Source organism: Camelina sativa, chromosome 7 (genome assembly GCF_030686135.1).
Source record: "Camelina sativa cultivar CO46 ecotype springtype chromosome 7, ASM3068613v1".
In the NCBI taxonomy this organism is placed as follows: domain Eukaryota; kingdom Viridiplantae; phylum Streptophyta; class Magnoliopsida; order Brassicales; family Brassicaceae; genus Camelina; species Camelina sativa.
The window spans coordinates 28927763-28944986 of NC_141886.1; the positions used below are offsets into that span (position 1 = coordinate 28927763).

At 36.3% G+C, this 17224-nt stretch overlaps 1 protein-coding gene and 1 pseudogene across 2 annotated transcripts; both read right to left on the bottom strand.

The window, feature by feature from the left end:
• Window positions 1-1665: 1665 nt before the first annotated feature.
• LOC109125705 (spermidine sinapoyl-CoA acyltransferase-like) lies at window positions 1666-12162 on the bottom strand (annotated as a pseudogene). Its single transcript, XR_015562016.1, has 5 exons — window positions 11871-12162; window positions 11517-11683; window positions 8312-8755; window positions 2445-2669; window positions 1666-2329 (listed from the first exon to the last, which is right to left on the bottom strand). The product of XR_015562016.1 is annotated as a spermidine sinapoyl-CoA acyltransferase-like (transcript).
• Window positions 12163-12920: 758 nt separating this feature from the next.
• LOC104704989 (spermidine sinapoyl-CoA acyltransferase-like) lies at window positions 12921-14932 on the bottom strand. The gene is made up of 3 exons (XM_010420982.2): window positions 14458-14932; window positions 14054-14296; window positions 12921-13668 (listed from the first exon to the last, which is right to left on the bottom strand). Exons 1-3 carry the CDS (start codon window positions 14914-14916, stop codon window positions 13006-13008), a joined length of 1365 nt encoding a protein of 454 aa, XP_010419284.2. The 5' UTR covers window positions 14917-14932; the 3' UTR covers window positions 12921-13005.
• Window positions 14933-17224: the final 2292 nt, after the last annotated feature.

The following is a 17224-nucleotide window of genomic DNA, read 5'->3' on the forward strand; positions in this document are numbered from 1 at the left end:
TATGGGCATTCTCATGATCAAACTAAATAGAAACGTCGAAAATTTAAGAAAGAATATATATGATAAAATTTAAACGAAACAATGCAAAGGACCACAAAAAAAAAACCAAAACCTCTTAAATTCACCAAATAAAACCCTTAAACTCCATGGTTGAGTAGTTAATTGATCCGAATGCTTAGTGATGAGGTCTGAAAATGCATAACCACCACCTGTTGCAGCGGTTAATATGTGAGAGCCTATTCTTCTGTTTGGGAACATCCGGCAAAGTAACGTCTTCGGTTGATGGTTGCACCGTGATTCAAAGCTTAATCCCAGCCTGAAAAAGACCGGTTTTTAAGATTACAAAATAATGTACTTCTGGTTTTGTGAGCTAAACGAGATACGGTAGAAGTTTGTTCACATGCTCTGAACTCAAGATCATCACTGATTTCTCTAACGTCGTTGAGGTGCTTGTTGTATTTGAAATAGAGAGTATCTATCTCCAATATGAAAGTGTTTATTTTTAAACCATTATAAAAACATCACTTAGGGCTTTCCAAAACTGGTTCTAAATTGGATGAACTTAAACCAAACCGGTTAATTTAATGATTTTACATAAATTGGTCGGTTCTTCTACTTTTTTTTGAATATAGGTGTTACAGAGTTCTCTATTTTACATTTAGGATATAGTTTTAAGGGGTAGAGTTTAGTATTTAGAATTTAGTTATTTTGTATATTTAAAAGAAATATTTTTAAAAATTGACAACATGAAATGGTATATTTGAAAAGTGACATAGAAAAAAGAATACTTTTGAAAATAATCCTTGTGTTAATATATATAACTAATTTAATTATATTAAAATATTAATATTAGTTTGGTTAAAACCCTATTTTGAGAACCTTAAGTGTGCTTACCTTTATAAACTTGGGTGAATTTTTGTGATAACCAAAATCACAAATAAATTAAGTGTATAACACTTTAAATTAGGCGCATGTCTGAGCAACTCAAGACGAGGGTTTCGTTTTCGTATAAAACTACTCAAGCCTTGAGTCTCAAGGGCTCATTCATATATTATATACTTTAATTTTGTGATAATAGGATTTCTAAAATGATGTGTTTGATAATATCGTATATATCATATTTTAAAAACCTTGTATAATCTAAAATATCTTTACACTTGTTTTTTTTTTCATTTAAAATTCTGTCTCAAATAGGACTTTTGAACGAGCGTACGGAACTTATCCATCTATCACAACGACAAAATTAGAATAATCTGTAAATAATGAGATATATTGGGAGAGCCTCAGATGAAGAGGCAAAAAGTAAACATGTTATTATTTTCTATAGCTAATTAAGCGGACATCATCTCAGATTTCTGGGATGAAGCAAAGTCTTTTTGTGTGACTGACGGTGATGTGTTTGTGTTGGAGCGTTCTTCCTAGCTAGGATCTATGGAAGAGAATTCCATATTTGAGGTGAATTAGCTAGGGATGATATATATACTTTGTTCGAACAACTGAATGTTGCGTTATGCTATGAGAAACCAAAGGGCTAGGGCTAATATGGGAACTGATCTCGAGGGACTGCGCTACAAAGAAGGAGATGAAGGGGGCCTAACTTGCTCAAACTTATATATTATATGTTATTAATAAAAAAAGACTTAAATTCTTGATTTTTCCAAATCATGCTGACGTAAGTTTCATCATTCATTCTAATTAGCTAATTATGTATAACGTGAATTAATATTGTTGCAAAACAAGCTTTACTCTAAAGCTTTCATCTCTTCCTTGAACTTAACCATTGCAATTCTTGGCAATGAAACCACAATCTGAAGTCCTCCGACCATATCCGGTTCCAACCTAGATGGTCGCATGAACATATTAACCATCCTAGCTGTCTCCGATGGGACTACTGGGACCATATTCACCGTCAAATAAAACAACCCATCTTTTTTTCCTTTGATCGTTAAATTCATCTTAATGATTTTCTCAGTGTTTGCAAGCTCTTCTTGGAGATAATCTTTATCGTGAGCCTTTCTCTTGGCCTCTTTTATGAGATCGGAGATTCTTCCACTTCTCTTGCAGTTAATGGCACGTACATATCGATATATGCATTACCGTAGTATCCATCGGGCAAAGGTGGATCCACAACGTCGCGGATTCCTACTGATAAACCCAAAACAGTGACTCCATCTCGATCCAAATTGAGAGCTTTAACTCTTGACTTCCACAAATAAGCTCCTATAACTTCGAAAGTAGTGAGAACCTCATTAGAGAATCCGTACTCCTTCAATGTAGCTTCTTTCAATCTTCTTATGCTATCAGCTCTAATATTTATTTTCTCAGTTACCTTAAAACATTTATAAACAAGGATATAATTAAAATACTACCTTATATCCAAAAACATAAAGTATGTGGGAAATAGACGACGTGAGGATCGGATCTTGTTTTGTGCACACTCATACCCAATCATCCGTTGGTAAGTAGGGTGAAGCTGCCGTGTCGCCACCGGGAAGAAACGGAGGTTGATCATCGTCTTCCGGCTTCCCCACAACTCTTTCTCTTTCCCAGACCGGCGTCACAGCTAACTCGGTTAAGGCACACATGATATGACCTTCTCCATATCCATCGCACATTGCATGTGTCATGGCCATCCCTAACACGAATCCTCCACATCCAAATTTGGTTACCTGTCGTAATCAACCAGGTTACTATTTTATTTTATTTTATTTTATTATTAGTACATCTGAAATTGATGTGAGAAAAGTTTGGCCACCTGCCACAAGCTGTGTGTCATTTACATGCGTCTAAATTTACGTTGTTCTTGAGAAACTGTTTGGAAAAGAAAAAAAATGTTTACCCTACAACTATGAAATATGTTGATATACGAATGTAATGTCTTGTTGTATTCAATATGTGCATAAGGTATTTATATACAACGAGTTGCCTAGCTATACGATAGTGTCGTATCTACGAGAATATAGGAGATATAAGATTGATATATATCCTAAGCCTAATACCCCCTCTCACGTTGGTGGGACGAAATCCCGGACACCCAGCGTGGACAGTAAATTTTGAAAAATAGGTGTTGGCAACGACTTGGTAAGAAGATCAGCCACTTGATCCTTAGTTGAAATGTGCTCAGTAGTGATCAGCTTTGCTTGAACTGCATCACGAACCTGATGACAATCCCGCTCAATATGTTTTGTCCGTTCGTGGAACACCGGGTTCGCTGCAATGTGAATGGCCGCCTCACTGTCGCAGTAGAAGGGAATCGGGTGTGAATGTTCTACTCCAAGGTCCTCCATCAAGCCTTTCAACCATTTGACCTCCTTGAGAGTGTAAGCCATGGCATGATATTCAGCCTCGGCCGACGAACTAGACACCGTATCCTGTTTCTTAGTCCGCCAAGAGATGGGCGAGTCACCGAGATATATGACGTAAGCCGAAAGTGACCGACGAGTGCGAGGGCACGCAGAATGATCGGCATCACATTAAGCGGTGAGAGTGAGTGAACTGTCGGACCGTAGAAAAATGCCTTGAGAAGGAGATCCTTTGAGATAAGCAACAAGCCGGAGAGCAGCCTTCCAATGCGCAACGAGGGGAGCCTTCATAAATTGGGAAAGAATGTGCTCGACATAACTCAAATCCGGGCGAGTGATGGTCAAGTAGATAAAACGCCCTACTAAACGACGATATTGGTCGGGATTCGCATATTCCGGACCCTTCACCGAACCGAGTTTATGATTGAGTTCCATTGAAGTTGGTACCGGTTTTACTCCTAACATGCCAGCCTCGTGAATAATGTCCAGTGCATACTTCCGTTGAGACAAACAGAACCCATCTTTGCCACGAGAAACCTCAAGACCCAAAAAATACTTTAGCTTGCCAAGATCCTTCATGTGAAAACAATTGTTGAGCTGCTCCTTGAACTTGTTAAGAACCGTAAGATCATTCCCAGCAAGAAAAAAGTCATCAACATAAACAAAAATATGCAGAATAACATCTCCGCGAATCAATGTAAACAAAGAGTAATCCTGGTAGCTTTGTTTAAAACCCAAGTTACAAAGTGCAGTGGACAGCTTGGAGAACCAACAGCGTGGCGACTGCTTGAGACCATACAACGACTTACGAAGGCGACACACCTATTAGGATCACTAGATTTAAACCCCGGTGGTAGCTTCATGTAAACTTTTTCCTCAAGATCCCCATGAAGAAAGGCATTATGAACGTCCATTTGATGGACCTCCCAATTCTTGGCAGCGACCACACCAAGAAGAAAACGTACGATTGTCATCTTTGCAACCAGAGCAAAGGTTTCCTTGAAATCAACCCCTTATTTTTGATGATTACCCATGGCCACAAGACATGCTTTATGGCGTTCAAGAGAACCATCAGAGTGAAACTTCAATTTGTACACCCATTTGCTGTTAATAGCTTTCTTCCGCGGTGGCAAATCAGTGACATCCCACGTATGATTAGCCTCAAGTGCCTCTATTTCTTTGCGCATCGCATCACACCACTCTTTAATGATAACCGCATCTTTAAAATGACGAGGTTGGTTGCTGTCCAAAATTGCTGCCATGAAAGCAATATGGTTTGCGGAGAAACCTTCATTAGACAAATACTGTGAGATGGGATAAAGTTTCTTACCAGAGACCGTAGAGGAGGACAATGATTCGGTAGGAGCGAGAACGTGAGAGGAGTGTACAGGAGGGATGACAAAATCTTTAAGCAAAACTGATGGAAACTTCTTGCGGTGTCCTTTTCCCAACAATTCTGGTAAACCAGGTGTTGACAGTGACTCATCCTCTGATAGGTCCGTAACAGGAATAGGAACTGGAGATGAGGAAGGTGAGTTGGAGCTAGTCGTGGCAGGGGAATCCGAAGAAGAGACGGGTGTCACAACGGGGGTTAATGGAGGAGCTACAATCGGAGAGTCCTCTTGAAGAGGTATAGGTGGTGTAACCACCGATGGCAATAAGGGTGAGGACTCCCAGTTATCATCAACCACGACGGGTTGTGGAGACGGAGAAGAAGGCGGAGACGACAAATGGTGGAGAAACAGAAAAATTTCCTCCTGAAACCGGACATCACAGCTGATAAAAACTTTCTTTGTGTCAAGATCGAACAAACGCCATCCCTTCTTGCCATACGGATAGCCAAGGAAGACGCATTTCCGACTACAAGGACCAAACTTATCTTTGTCTCAAGACCGATGATGAGCATAACACAAGCAGCCAAATGTGCGAATCATATCCTACGACGGATGATGGCCAAATAAGACTTCATAAGGAGTCTTGTTTTGTAATACCGAAGACGGTGTGCGGTTTATCAAATGAGTAGCTGTGAGAATACTTTCTCCCCAGAACTTAACCGGCAGAGAACTTTGAAAAAGACAAGCACAAGCAACGTTGAGAATATGGCGGTGTTTGCGTTCGACCCATCCATTCTGTTGCGGTGTATCAACACATGATGTTTGATGAATGATGCCATGTTCTTGAAAATAGGAAGAGAGACACATAAACTCAGTTCCGTTGTCAGTACAAAAAGACTTGACCGGTTTGCCAAATTGACGTTCCGACATAGCACAAAAATTTTGAATCAGCTGTGGAACTTCTGATTTAGCGGACATGAGGTACGTCCACACAGATCTTGAGTGATCATCAACTAATGTCAGAAAATGCGTAGCACCGGTTGTAGAAGGAGTATGATAAGGACCCCAAACATCAGCATGAATAAGTGAAAAACAATCTGTTGCTTTATTATTACTTTCATGAAAAACATCTCTTGTTTGCTTAGCACGAAAACAAATGTCACAACGTTTTAAATCCTCAAAGTTCCTAGGAGAATCAACACACTCGGTTAAAGAAACTAAAACACCAGGGGAAGGATGTCCAAGCCTACGATGCCACAATACACTAGACGCTGCGGAAGTCGTTGATGCCTTGTGAGACCGAGCAGCCAACACTCCCGTAAAATAGTACACACCCTCACGTTCTTCACCCGTTCCAATCAAAGTCCTCGAAAAACGGTCTTGTAAGAAACAAAGAGTGTCAGTAAATATTCCAATGGCGCCAGTTTGCTTGAGAAGTTTGGAAACTGATATCAAGGTGCAGTTGAAATCAGGAACAAACAAAACATTTGTGAGCAAATAAGACGAGCTCAACGGTAATGAGCCACATTTGGTAGCTCGTGATGGGTGACCATCATGTTTCGTAACAGGTGATGGAATGATGTCAAAGACATCCACCAAAATAGACATATCACCTGTCATGTGATGAGAGGCGCCTGTATCTAAAATAACATCAGACAAATGAGTTTTACCTGACAATTTTTCGGAAGAAGTGTTTGAACGCTGGGCCTTAAGCAAGTTGATGAGTTGCGTTATCTGATTGTTACCACTTTGAATAGGAGAACCGACCCGAGCATTGTTGGCCCGACATCGACCATGACCAATGCCCCTAGTTGGTCGTCCTCCTCGCTGAACAGGACGATTGGAGATGGCTCTGTTATCTGGTCGAGTACCACCATTGTTGTCAAAATACCAGTCAGGAAAACCATGAATTTGAAAACACTTGGATGCTTCATGGCCTTGACGTCGACAATGTGTACACGAGAGAGAAGAGCGATCACGAAAGCAAGGCCCCGAAACAGCAACAGCATGAGCAGGAACCTCTGTTTTGGCGGTGAAACCAATCGCCTCTGTTGTGGCCAATTCCTTGGATTGCACAACATTGAGGTTTTTCTCTTCCCGAATAACCCGAGAGTAGACTTAAGTAAGCGGGGGCTTGGGGTCTTCACCAGTAATGGTTGATCGGATGTTGCTGAAACGAGGAAGATCTAAACCAAACAGGAACTGATGGATTCGGTCCTCTTCTCGTTCTTGAGCAATACCCGGAGCAGCAGCACACGTACACGCACAACCAGTTTTATAGTTCTGCAGCTCCTCCCATAACTTTGACAAACGACCATAGTATTCCAAAACGGACTGACCGTTCTGTTTACAGCCAGCTATCTCGTCTTTAAGAACTTGTTTACGAACACCGTTGCTAACGGAGAAGCGGGAACAGAGAGTTTCCCACAGAGTAGAAGCTTCATCGATGATGGAGACGGTGGATCGAAGTTTCGGATCAATAGATGTTCGAATCCAACCCACGATCATAGAGTTTGCGGCACGCCATAAGCTCAGATTGGGTTCAGCGGTAGGTTTTAGAACAGATCCATCAACAAAACCCAGCTTATGTTTTGCTTGCAAGGAGTTGCGTAACTCAGTGGCCCATTCAGAGTAATTGTCTTCTTGTAGAATTATAGAAGATATCAAAGCTCCTGGGTTGTCAGAGGAACTGAGATGATATGGTGAAGGCGGTGGTGCCGCAACAACTTGTGTTTGTGGAGGGGTCGCCATAGGAGATGTTTAAAAGATAAAACAGAAAGAGTTGCAACGACGGCAGTTGTTAACGAACAACGGCGGTAGAAGCGTATGAAAAAAAAAATTTAGTAGCGACGGCTGTTGTTAAAGAACAATGGTGGTGGTGGCAGGAGTAAGAAAAAAATAGGTCATAGAAGCTTAATGTTCTGATACCATGAAATATGTTGATATACGAATGTAATGTCTTGTTATATTCAATATGTGCATAAGGTATTTATATACAACGAGTTGCCTAGCTATACGATAGTGTCGTATCTACGAGAATATAGGAGATATAAGATTGATATATATCCTATGCCTAATAAACTACAAGTCACATGCACGAATTTTAATAGACAAGACATAACTGGGCAAAAAATATGCGGAGTTTGCAGATTTCATGCATGACCGGAAGGATTATATTAATTAAAGAGGATTACGTATTACTTTTTTGTTTTTTTTCCTCCAAATTATAACTCGATGAAAGATACATAAAATAAGAAGTTAATTTGTTCTATTTACTTGTAAAGTTTCAATGGATGTAATCCGTCCTTGATTATATATATAACAAGATGTTAAACCCGTATAAGCCTAAGGGATAACAAGCTACCCAACACAACCCAAGCCGTACACAAAAAAACTCATCTAAAAATGAAATTATATATTTTTATACGGTTTAAGCGGATAATTTTTGTTTATATTTGAAAAAGCGAATCCTAAGTAATTCAATCTGAGTAAATAACAAATTCGATAGAAAAACTTAGTTTTTATAATTTTATTTAAAGTCAAGGATAAATTTGATAATAACGACCCAAATTCCAACCGAAAATAAATTCGTATCAAACCATTTCTATTACATTATAATTTATAAACCAAAATATGGATTTTGAACATACCTAAAAACAAGAATGGCTTGTGTACCTGCAAAGCAAAAGGTCGATAACCATAATTCTCCACGTGAAGTTCAGGCAGGAACTTTAAGGCCGTATCTGAGTCAATGTTCTCCAGATTATTCAAAGAAGTGAGCTCCACATTTTCAGTAGCCACCGTGAACGGCACACCACCTTCGTCGCCACCACAGCTCAACTGAAGCTTCCGGTCATTATCCTGCCGCTTCAAAATCCCTGAAAGTGGATAATAATACACAAGAAGATCGGACAAAGCCTTCTTAAGAAAAGATTCCGGCAGGTCAGCCTCATCATCAACAACGTTCTTGGCTTTGAAAACGTAGCATGCCTTGTAAATGACCTCATTATAAGGATCATTGTCAAGTGTTGAAAGGGAAAGAGTTTGTAGAGGTATGTGTTTTGAGGGTTTCACCATCTCGGTGAGCTTTTTCTCGACCATTAAAGGGATCGACACGTTCTAATTTCTGTGTGAATAATTTTATGAACACTCTTGTCCTTTATAAACAAATAGGTTTGGCATCATGTTGGCCACGTTTAACCTTAAATGTTGTAACAAGTTACAACCAACACTTTTGTTTATATGCTAAGTTATCTTTGTTGTTCGCGAAGCATGGCCAATAAATTAAGGAAATGGAAACGGTTTGACATAGTAATTAAATGTCATTGTTGTCCGCACGGCGAGTATATCTTCATCTTTATTTGAGTGGTAAAAGCAAACGTACGTAACTCGTATCATGTTTAGGTGGTAGCAGCGGCTGGGAGAGACAAAAGAAAATAGTATCAGGGGGTGTTCATTTCATCATCTAGAAGCAGTATCTAAATATGTAGTTATCAATTCTTGTTCGTTTTTCTCAAATTAAGCAATGCGTGTAGATGTAATAATTGGATGCAAAATAAAACTCATCCAAATAAAACTAGATATTCTGGATGAGTTTGAAATAAGAGTTTATACGGGTCTCAAATTTACAAAAGTCTAAAATATCCTCATTTAACTATAACTTTAAAAATTAATTTTATAGATTTTTTAATAAAATTTTTAAAGTAATGGTTTTCAATCAAAATAACAAAAGTAAATATTTTTAGTCATTCTATTTTAAAATCATATTTTTATACATATTTTTTTGTTTTTTTTTGTTTTTGTTGCTTTTTTAAAGTTGAAACAAAAATTTGGTGGGTTTTTAATCTTTCTACATAAAACTTGTGTCCTACTAATAATAAAATAGATTGTCAAATTTGGGTATTTTCACTTTTTTATAATTAACTTATCAGATATGTACAAAAATAAAAATGAACAAGGACTACAACAACACTAGATGGACCTTGACCCACAGGAATTTCTATTATGGCTACTGCAGGACAGGTGAGGATGGTTGCTGGTTGTTACCTCGTGGAATACATCCGATCACCCATCTGTTTCGAGAAGGTCTTCTCAGCGGGGGTCTTAACACCTTATCTCAGGATCCTAATGTTTTCTTATGGAGAACGAGAGACTTTCTAAACTTCCAGAACCTTATTATCTCTTCATCCTTCTCCTCCAAATGTTGACAGGTTCAGCTCTTTTTGATTTAGGGAGAAATTTCAAAAACAATGCTTTCACATTTTGTATTGTTATGAGAGACCGAGCACCAGACCGGTTACGTAGTTGGTGGATGAATGTTCCATCAGATTTCTTACTTTGTGCATCAGATTTTATTTGGTTGTCTTAATTCAACAGAGAGGTATGGCAATCTTTTTTCAATTAATAATCCAATGCTTTCCCCTCCTTCGCTTGACAACATAGGGACGTGGGTTCGGTCTGCGACTCGCAACTACAAACTTATGTCAATGAGTAAGCTAATTCTCCAAGCAGTTGTTGTTTACAGTGTGTGGAAAGAGCGCAATTTAAGGCTATATTCTTCTGTTTCAAAACCGGCACATGTTTTAAAAAAAAAAAAAAAAAACCGGCACATTGGCACATGTTACAGTCAAGGAGATTCAATTATTCTTACGAGACAAAATTTGCGGGCTTAGATCGTTGGGTAAATCGGCACATTCTTCCGCCTAGTACAATCATCAAAGGTTCTTGGCTTTGTGGTTTCACTTTCATTCAGCCGTAAGGACTTTTACTCATTATGTCTCACTTATAATTATGCTTGTTTTACATGAGTTTTAAAAATAAATAAAAATTAATTGTCTCTTAAAAAAAAAAATAGATGTACTCTAGAGGATTATTTGAAAGATGTTATTATTAATTATTGATCTTATCATGAAAAGCACCACATACAAAAGAAAGACTAAGCACACTTTAGTCTAGAGCATTGATCTCTTCCTTGAACTTAACCAGTGTTCAAGAAAGCGCTAGGCGGTATTTGGTCGGTAACCCAGCGCCTAGCGTCTAGAACGCTTAATCGGGGTTAGACGGTTTTTAGACGGTTTAAATGTTTACACTATAAAATATTATATATATAAAATTATGTAAAGATATATGTTAAAAATATAAAAAAATTATAAATTATGAACAAAAGTAAGAAAAATATATTTATTTAAGTTATATTAACAATATATAAATGTTTATAATTACGTATACAGATATAAAACTTAATAATTTAAATATATATATTCAAAAATCAAATATTCGGTTAAGGCGGTCATTTAGGCGTCTGCTGAGCGCCTAGCGCCTAGACGGCCGCCTAGACCGCTTTCTTGAACACTTAATTTAACGATTGCATCTCTGGGAAATGTAGTCATAATTTGAACCCCTCCAACCATCGCCTGATCCAATCTTGATGGTCGCATGACCATATTAATTGGTTTAGCTGTTTCCGGGGGAACGACTGGGACAATATTCACCGGTTCATTCTACCCGAAATCCATTGGTCTAAAAATTCCAATATTCCTCACCAGGCCCGGCTCAATTTTATTGAGGTCCCTGAACTGGAAAAAGGCCTTTTTCCCATGTTTAAAAAAAAAAAAAGTTTTGGACCCTATTTTATAAAGGAAAAAAGACAAAAAATTGGATAGACCCGGTGCTGCTTCACCCCTCGCACATGTCTAGAGCCGGGCCTGTTCCTCACATCTGTCAATAAATATAACCCATCTTTCTTTCCTCTGATCTTTAAATCCATTTTAATGATATTTTCAATGTTTGCAAGCTCTTTTTGGAGGTATGTTTTACTACGAGCTTTCTTCTTCGTTTCTTTTATGAGTTTTACGATGTCTTAGACCCCAAATTCATTTACTTCTCTAACGGTTAGCGACACATTCATACCAATGTATGCATTGCCGTAGTATCCATCAGACAAAGGTGGATCCACAACGTTTCGGATTCCTGTGGCGAAACCCAAAACCGTGACTCCATCTTTATCTAGAGCGTTGACTCTTGATTTCCATAAATAAGCACTTATGACTTCAAAAGTTGTGAGTGGGGATAGATATATGTGAGTAAACTATAATATTGTAGTCATACTAAGATAGAATATATTATGTATTTCCATTAAAATATGTATATATTTTATAATTTTATATATTAAGAAATATTTCGTCGTCACAATTATTATAAAATATATATACATAAAATTATAAAATATATATACATGAACAAGTATTCTCCTGACAACGCACTTCCCGGTCCCGAACACCTTGATCACGGCCCTCGCGACATCTGGGGTATTGCTCTCTCTCACGAGCAAAAGGATTGTCACGACTCTTCTCTGAACTCTCATATTCCAGTTTTTGTTGTGGAAATTGATTGGTCAAAACTGTTTCAGCCAAGGTATGGATTGATTGCGTAATCATTGCCTGGATGTTTTCTTGCATTGATACAAGGGTTCGAGCCCATTCGTTGAACTGCCCGTCATCACCGTTCTTGACGTTAAGTGCAGGCATGATTTCTGGAAATCACAAAACTGGCACACATCGCAGTTAAAGGTCCGTGGACTTTTTATATCGTCGTCACAATTATTTTCGACAAGATGGGGGTGACCATAGTTGCTAACTCCGTTAAGGCACACATAATATAATCGCTAATTGCATGTGACATGGCCGTCCCTAACATGAATCCCCCACATCCAAATTTGGTTATTTATTTTATTTTAATTAAAATTTACTAGGGGAAAATCCGGGCGTATATATGCAATTGATAGTTCTAAATGGCGCGGTGGATTTATTCCACAAATTGTAACTTGGTTCTTAGTTTGCAAATGCACAAGCTGAACTGGATAGGTTTTTGTTTTGTTTTTATATAGCTGCTTGTTACAGTTGTTTGACGGATTACTACAGAGAATACTTGTTCTGAATCTATGTCTAAGAATTATCGGATAACTACTCTGCTTTTAAATCAAACTCTGTTTGTAGGCAAAATGTTTGTTTATATTGGATACTAGTATTCTGCCTTTAAATCAAACTCTGTTTGTAGGCAAATTGAAGGATTATTAGCTTAGGTTTTATTGTATTCAGTTGGACATTGGCCTTATACGCTTTGCTCAATTATTTTACCCTTACGTTCTCTGTCCGATTGTTCAAACACATTGTCAGGGCTTGGAATTAGACTTTTCTTTTATTAGTAGTTTGTTCTAATATTTTTTTCATCAAAATTTATTAAATTCTTCATTGGAAAAAAAAACTCAATTATGCATAGCAACAACATTAGAACACTAGAGTTTTATTGAAACATATTATTATTCATTGATTTTTTATTATTCAGATTACCACATACAAAATAAAGACTAGTTACTTTTTAGCAAGAGCATTAATCTCTTCCTTGAACTTAATCATTGCAGCTTTTGGCAACGTGATCATAATTTGAACTCCTCCAACCATCGCTGGTTCCAATTTTGACGGTCTCATGAACATACCAATTGTCATTGCTGTTTCCGGCGGGACCACTTGGACGATATTCACCGGTTCATTCCATCCAAAATCCATAGATCCAAAAATCCCAACATTCCTCAAATCCGTCAAAAAAAACAACCCATCTTTTTTTTCTTTATTCGTTAAATTCATCTTAATGATATCTTCAGTGTTTGAAAGCTCTTCTTGAAGATAATCTTTATCGTGAGCTTTTTTCTTCACCTTTTTTATGAGCTTCACGATGTCTGAGATTATAAATTCTCCCACTTCTCTTGTGGTTAATGAAACATACATATCAATATATGCATTCCCATAGTATCCATCGGGTAAAGGCGGATCCACGACTTTTCGAATTCCTACAGGTAAACCTAACACTGTGACACCATCTTGATTTAAACTCAGAGCTTTAACTCTTGATTTCCACAAATAAGCACCTATAACTTCAAAAGTAGTTGGTGCCTCGCTAGAGAAGTCGTATTCTCGCATTGTAGCTTCTTTCAACCTTCTTATGCTCTCCGCTCTAATATTTATTTTTTCAGTTACCTGATTACAATTATAAACATGGAACAAAAAAAATCTGTTAGATAAAAAGTAGCTAAAAGCCTAAAAATAAACTAAAGTATCTGGTTTATTTTTTCACAAAAACTAATTTTGATAAACAGTTTTATCCAAAATAATTATATTTTTAGCAACTTAATTTACCAATTTTTTGTATAAGTATGTAGTACTGATTTCTTATATTAATATATTGAAAAATCGTGTGATTCTGACGAGTATCTTGTATTTTGTTTTTTTCTACTAAATTTATAATTTGTGAGAAAAAGAAAAAGAAAATATCAGAAAAAAATCCTCACAAACATGAAAAACCCGTGTACTTGGGTTTCTGGTCTGTTTATCAATTAACTTGAACCCAATCTAACAATATTACCCAATCATCGGTAGGTAAGTAGGGCGAAACTGCCGTGTAGACAGGAACAAAGGGAGGTTGATCGTCTTCTCTAGGCTTTCCCACGAGTCTTTCTCTTTCCCAAACGGGCGTCACCCTCAGCTTCTTTTTCCCGCCAACCAACTCCGCCAAGGCACACATGGTATGACCTAGTCCATATCCATCACACATTGCATGCGATATCGCTATCCCTAAGGTGAATCCTCCACACCTAAATTTGGTCACCTGTGATCATTATCATTGTTATTTTCACAACAGTAATCGTTTATTAGTACTATTAAACTGAAGTTAATAGTGTTGGTCTTATGAGCCGAAGTTTTAAGGTTGAAACATGACATGTAACTTAATTTCGTACTTATATAATGAAACATCAAAGCGTTGTGTACCTGCAAAGCAAAAGGTCGATAACCATCCTCCACTTGGAGCTCATGAGGCAAGAACTTCAAGGCCGTATCTGAGTCAATGTTATCTAAATAATTCAAGGAAGACAGTTCCACATTTGTAGTTGCCACCGTGAATGCCACACCGCCTTCATCGCCCCCACAGGTCAATTGAAGCTTTCTATCACTTTCCGACCTCTTCAAAATCCCTGAGAGTGGATAATAACACACAAGAAGATCGGATAAAGCCTCCTTAAGCAAAGATTCCGGCCGGTCGACAACATCGTCAAGAGCTTTCTTTTCTTTGAAAACGTAAATAGTCTTGTAAATGACCTCATTGTCTGGATCATTGTCAAGTGTTGAAAGAGAAAGAGTTTGAGGAGGTATGCGTTCTGAGGGTTTCACCATTTGGGTGAGTTTTTTTTCGACCACTAAAGGGATCGATGAGCTTATTTGGACTGGCATGTCTTAAGTTTTTAATGCCTTAAAGAGTATAACCCTCGCCTTTTATAGAGAACGTCATGGTATCTAGATTTTGTAAAAACATTTTAACCTTTGACCACTAGCTAGCTAGGTTAAAGGACATCCATTCTTACCTTACTTATGTGAACAAGACGTTACACTTACATAGATATTTTGGAGTGATTCAAATGGGATTTACGAGTAATAATACCAAAGAGAGAATATATCCACGAGCCCCACCATTTGGTTTGTCATGTTATTTTCATCACAGCCAAAAACCCAATTTATCATGTGCTTAAAAGGTCTCTTCCTTTGGTCGATTTATGAAATATAAAAATTTAAACTATGCTGATTTGATTGAAATACATGTTTAATTAATTTAATTATTTATTACGATTGATAAAAAATTTTAAAAAATATATCAAAGCAAAACAAAAAAAAAGAATCATACGTAAGGTTAAAACATTTGACAAATGTAAAATTGAAGACGAAAACATATTTAGAAGATTCATTGGTTTCCAGTGAGAAGTCAATCAATTTAAATCAGAATCTATTGGAAATGCATTTATTAAAAAGATTAATAATGTGAAGAGTAACGTCGTAAAAGTTTTGTCTACAATGAAAATGAACATACATTTATCTTTTTCTCTTTTTATTTATTTATAAAAACTAAAACTAATTAAAATTTAAATTAAACCAACGTAGTTTAACTATTTTGCGTTGATGGATATTATTATTCCGTTATTTTTATAGCGGTAAAAAAATGAAAATTAGTTTTGAGGTTTAAAGTGTAAGCAAAATCATTTTAAAGGTTCAAAGTGTAAGTAAAATCAATTTAAAAATTTATAGTATTAGTGAAATCCTCTCGAAATTTAAAGTATTGAGTGCATACCAGTAATAGTGAGGTTTAAAGTAGCGAGGTTTAAATCCATGGAATACATCCAAAGACCCTAACAATTTAAATTTGGTATGTAATGAGTGCATATTTTAATGGCAAAGGAGAATGGAGAGACTTAGGTAGAATAACAGTGAGAATTATATATCCAAAGACCGTAACAATTTACACTTGATTAAATGCTGCAAAAAGTATGACAAATTTCTTTTGTAATATGTAAAATGTTTTTTTTTTAAATGAGCGTTTAATTTATTCTACACTGCCATAAAATCAAACAAATCAAACAAATCAAAACAATAAATCCAAAATCTCAAAACATAATCTTTTTTTGGTAAATTAAACGCCAAATTTAAAAATAACAACTTATATAAAAAAACTAAATCCCCTATTATTAATTCGGAAGTAGATATGGTTATAAGTAACATTTTCTTTGTAAGATTTACGCAAGTAAACTCATGTTATTTGAATATATATTAAAATTTGAAGTTATTATTTGTAATATCCAAAAAAAACATACTTAAAATAATTTCAAAAAAATTAGTATTTATAATTTAAATATTTTATATACTTTTATCTTGCTAAAAAAAGTTTAAATTCTTACGGATCATGTTATAGTGCGGATTAGAGTTTACATAAATATAATTATATAATCTTTTACGGGTTAGTCTACTTAAATACACAAAATATTTTAGTCTAATATCAAATAAGTTAACGAGAGATATTACGCCAATCCTAAACGGTTCTAAACACAAAAAATATAATTCATCTAAAACTATAGAATCTAAATATTAATCAAACATATTAAAACAAACACAAAAATACAACATATATTTTCTTAATAATTATTAAAAAAAATTGTTTTGATGTATAATGCGGATTAAAATCTAGTATACTATAATAGTTAAATACATGATAAAATCTGGACATACGAAGAAGAGTTTTTTCTTTTCTTTTCCTTTTAATTAAAGCTTTTGGTGAATATTGCTAAACGATTAAGAAACTAAGCTGATGGCTTTCACTATTAGATGGTCATGCTTGTGATTTGCATAGCGGATAAATCACGGAAGTTGAGTAATGTATTAGTCTCCCAGAACCCCCTCGTTAGCAGACTAAAAGTGTTGGAGTTCGTCAAACGACATAATAAGTTATCTCTTTATAGGTTTGTTATCTTTTGGTGAAATTATCTTTATTTTTAATGGGTTAACCTCTTGACTAATAATTCTAAATTGGTGGCGAAAGACATTCGTCCTATGTAAATTGGTAAACAATCACTACAAGTCTACATTACACGTCAATTAGAAATAACTTGAAACAGAAAACAAATGTAGGAGAAAATAAGTGTCTTTTTATATAGGGATCACTTTTATATATATTTTTAAGATTTTTCTATTCTAAATACAGCTACCGACCTTACAA

What these genes read in the sequence shown, in the direction of transcription:
- LOC104704989 (XM_010420982.2), bottom strand. Translation starts at nt 14,916, where the DNA reads ATGCCAGTCCAAATAAGCTCATCGATCCCTTTAGTGGTCGAAAAAAAA. An exon ending in ATCGACCTTTTGCTTTGCAG is followed by an intron (nt 14,297 to 14,457) that starts GTACACAACGCT and finishes TAATGATCACAG; the next exon opens with GTGACCAAATTTAGGTGTGG. An exon ending in ACTTACCTACCGATGATTGG is followed by an intron (nt 13,669 to 14,053) that starts GTAATATTGTTA and finishes AATTGTAATCAG; the next exon opens with GTAACTGAAAAAATAAATAT.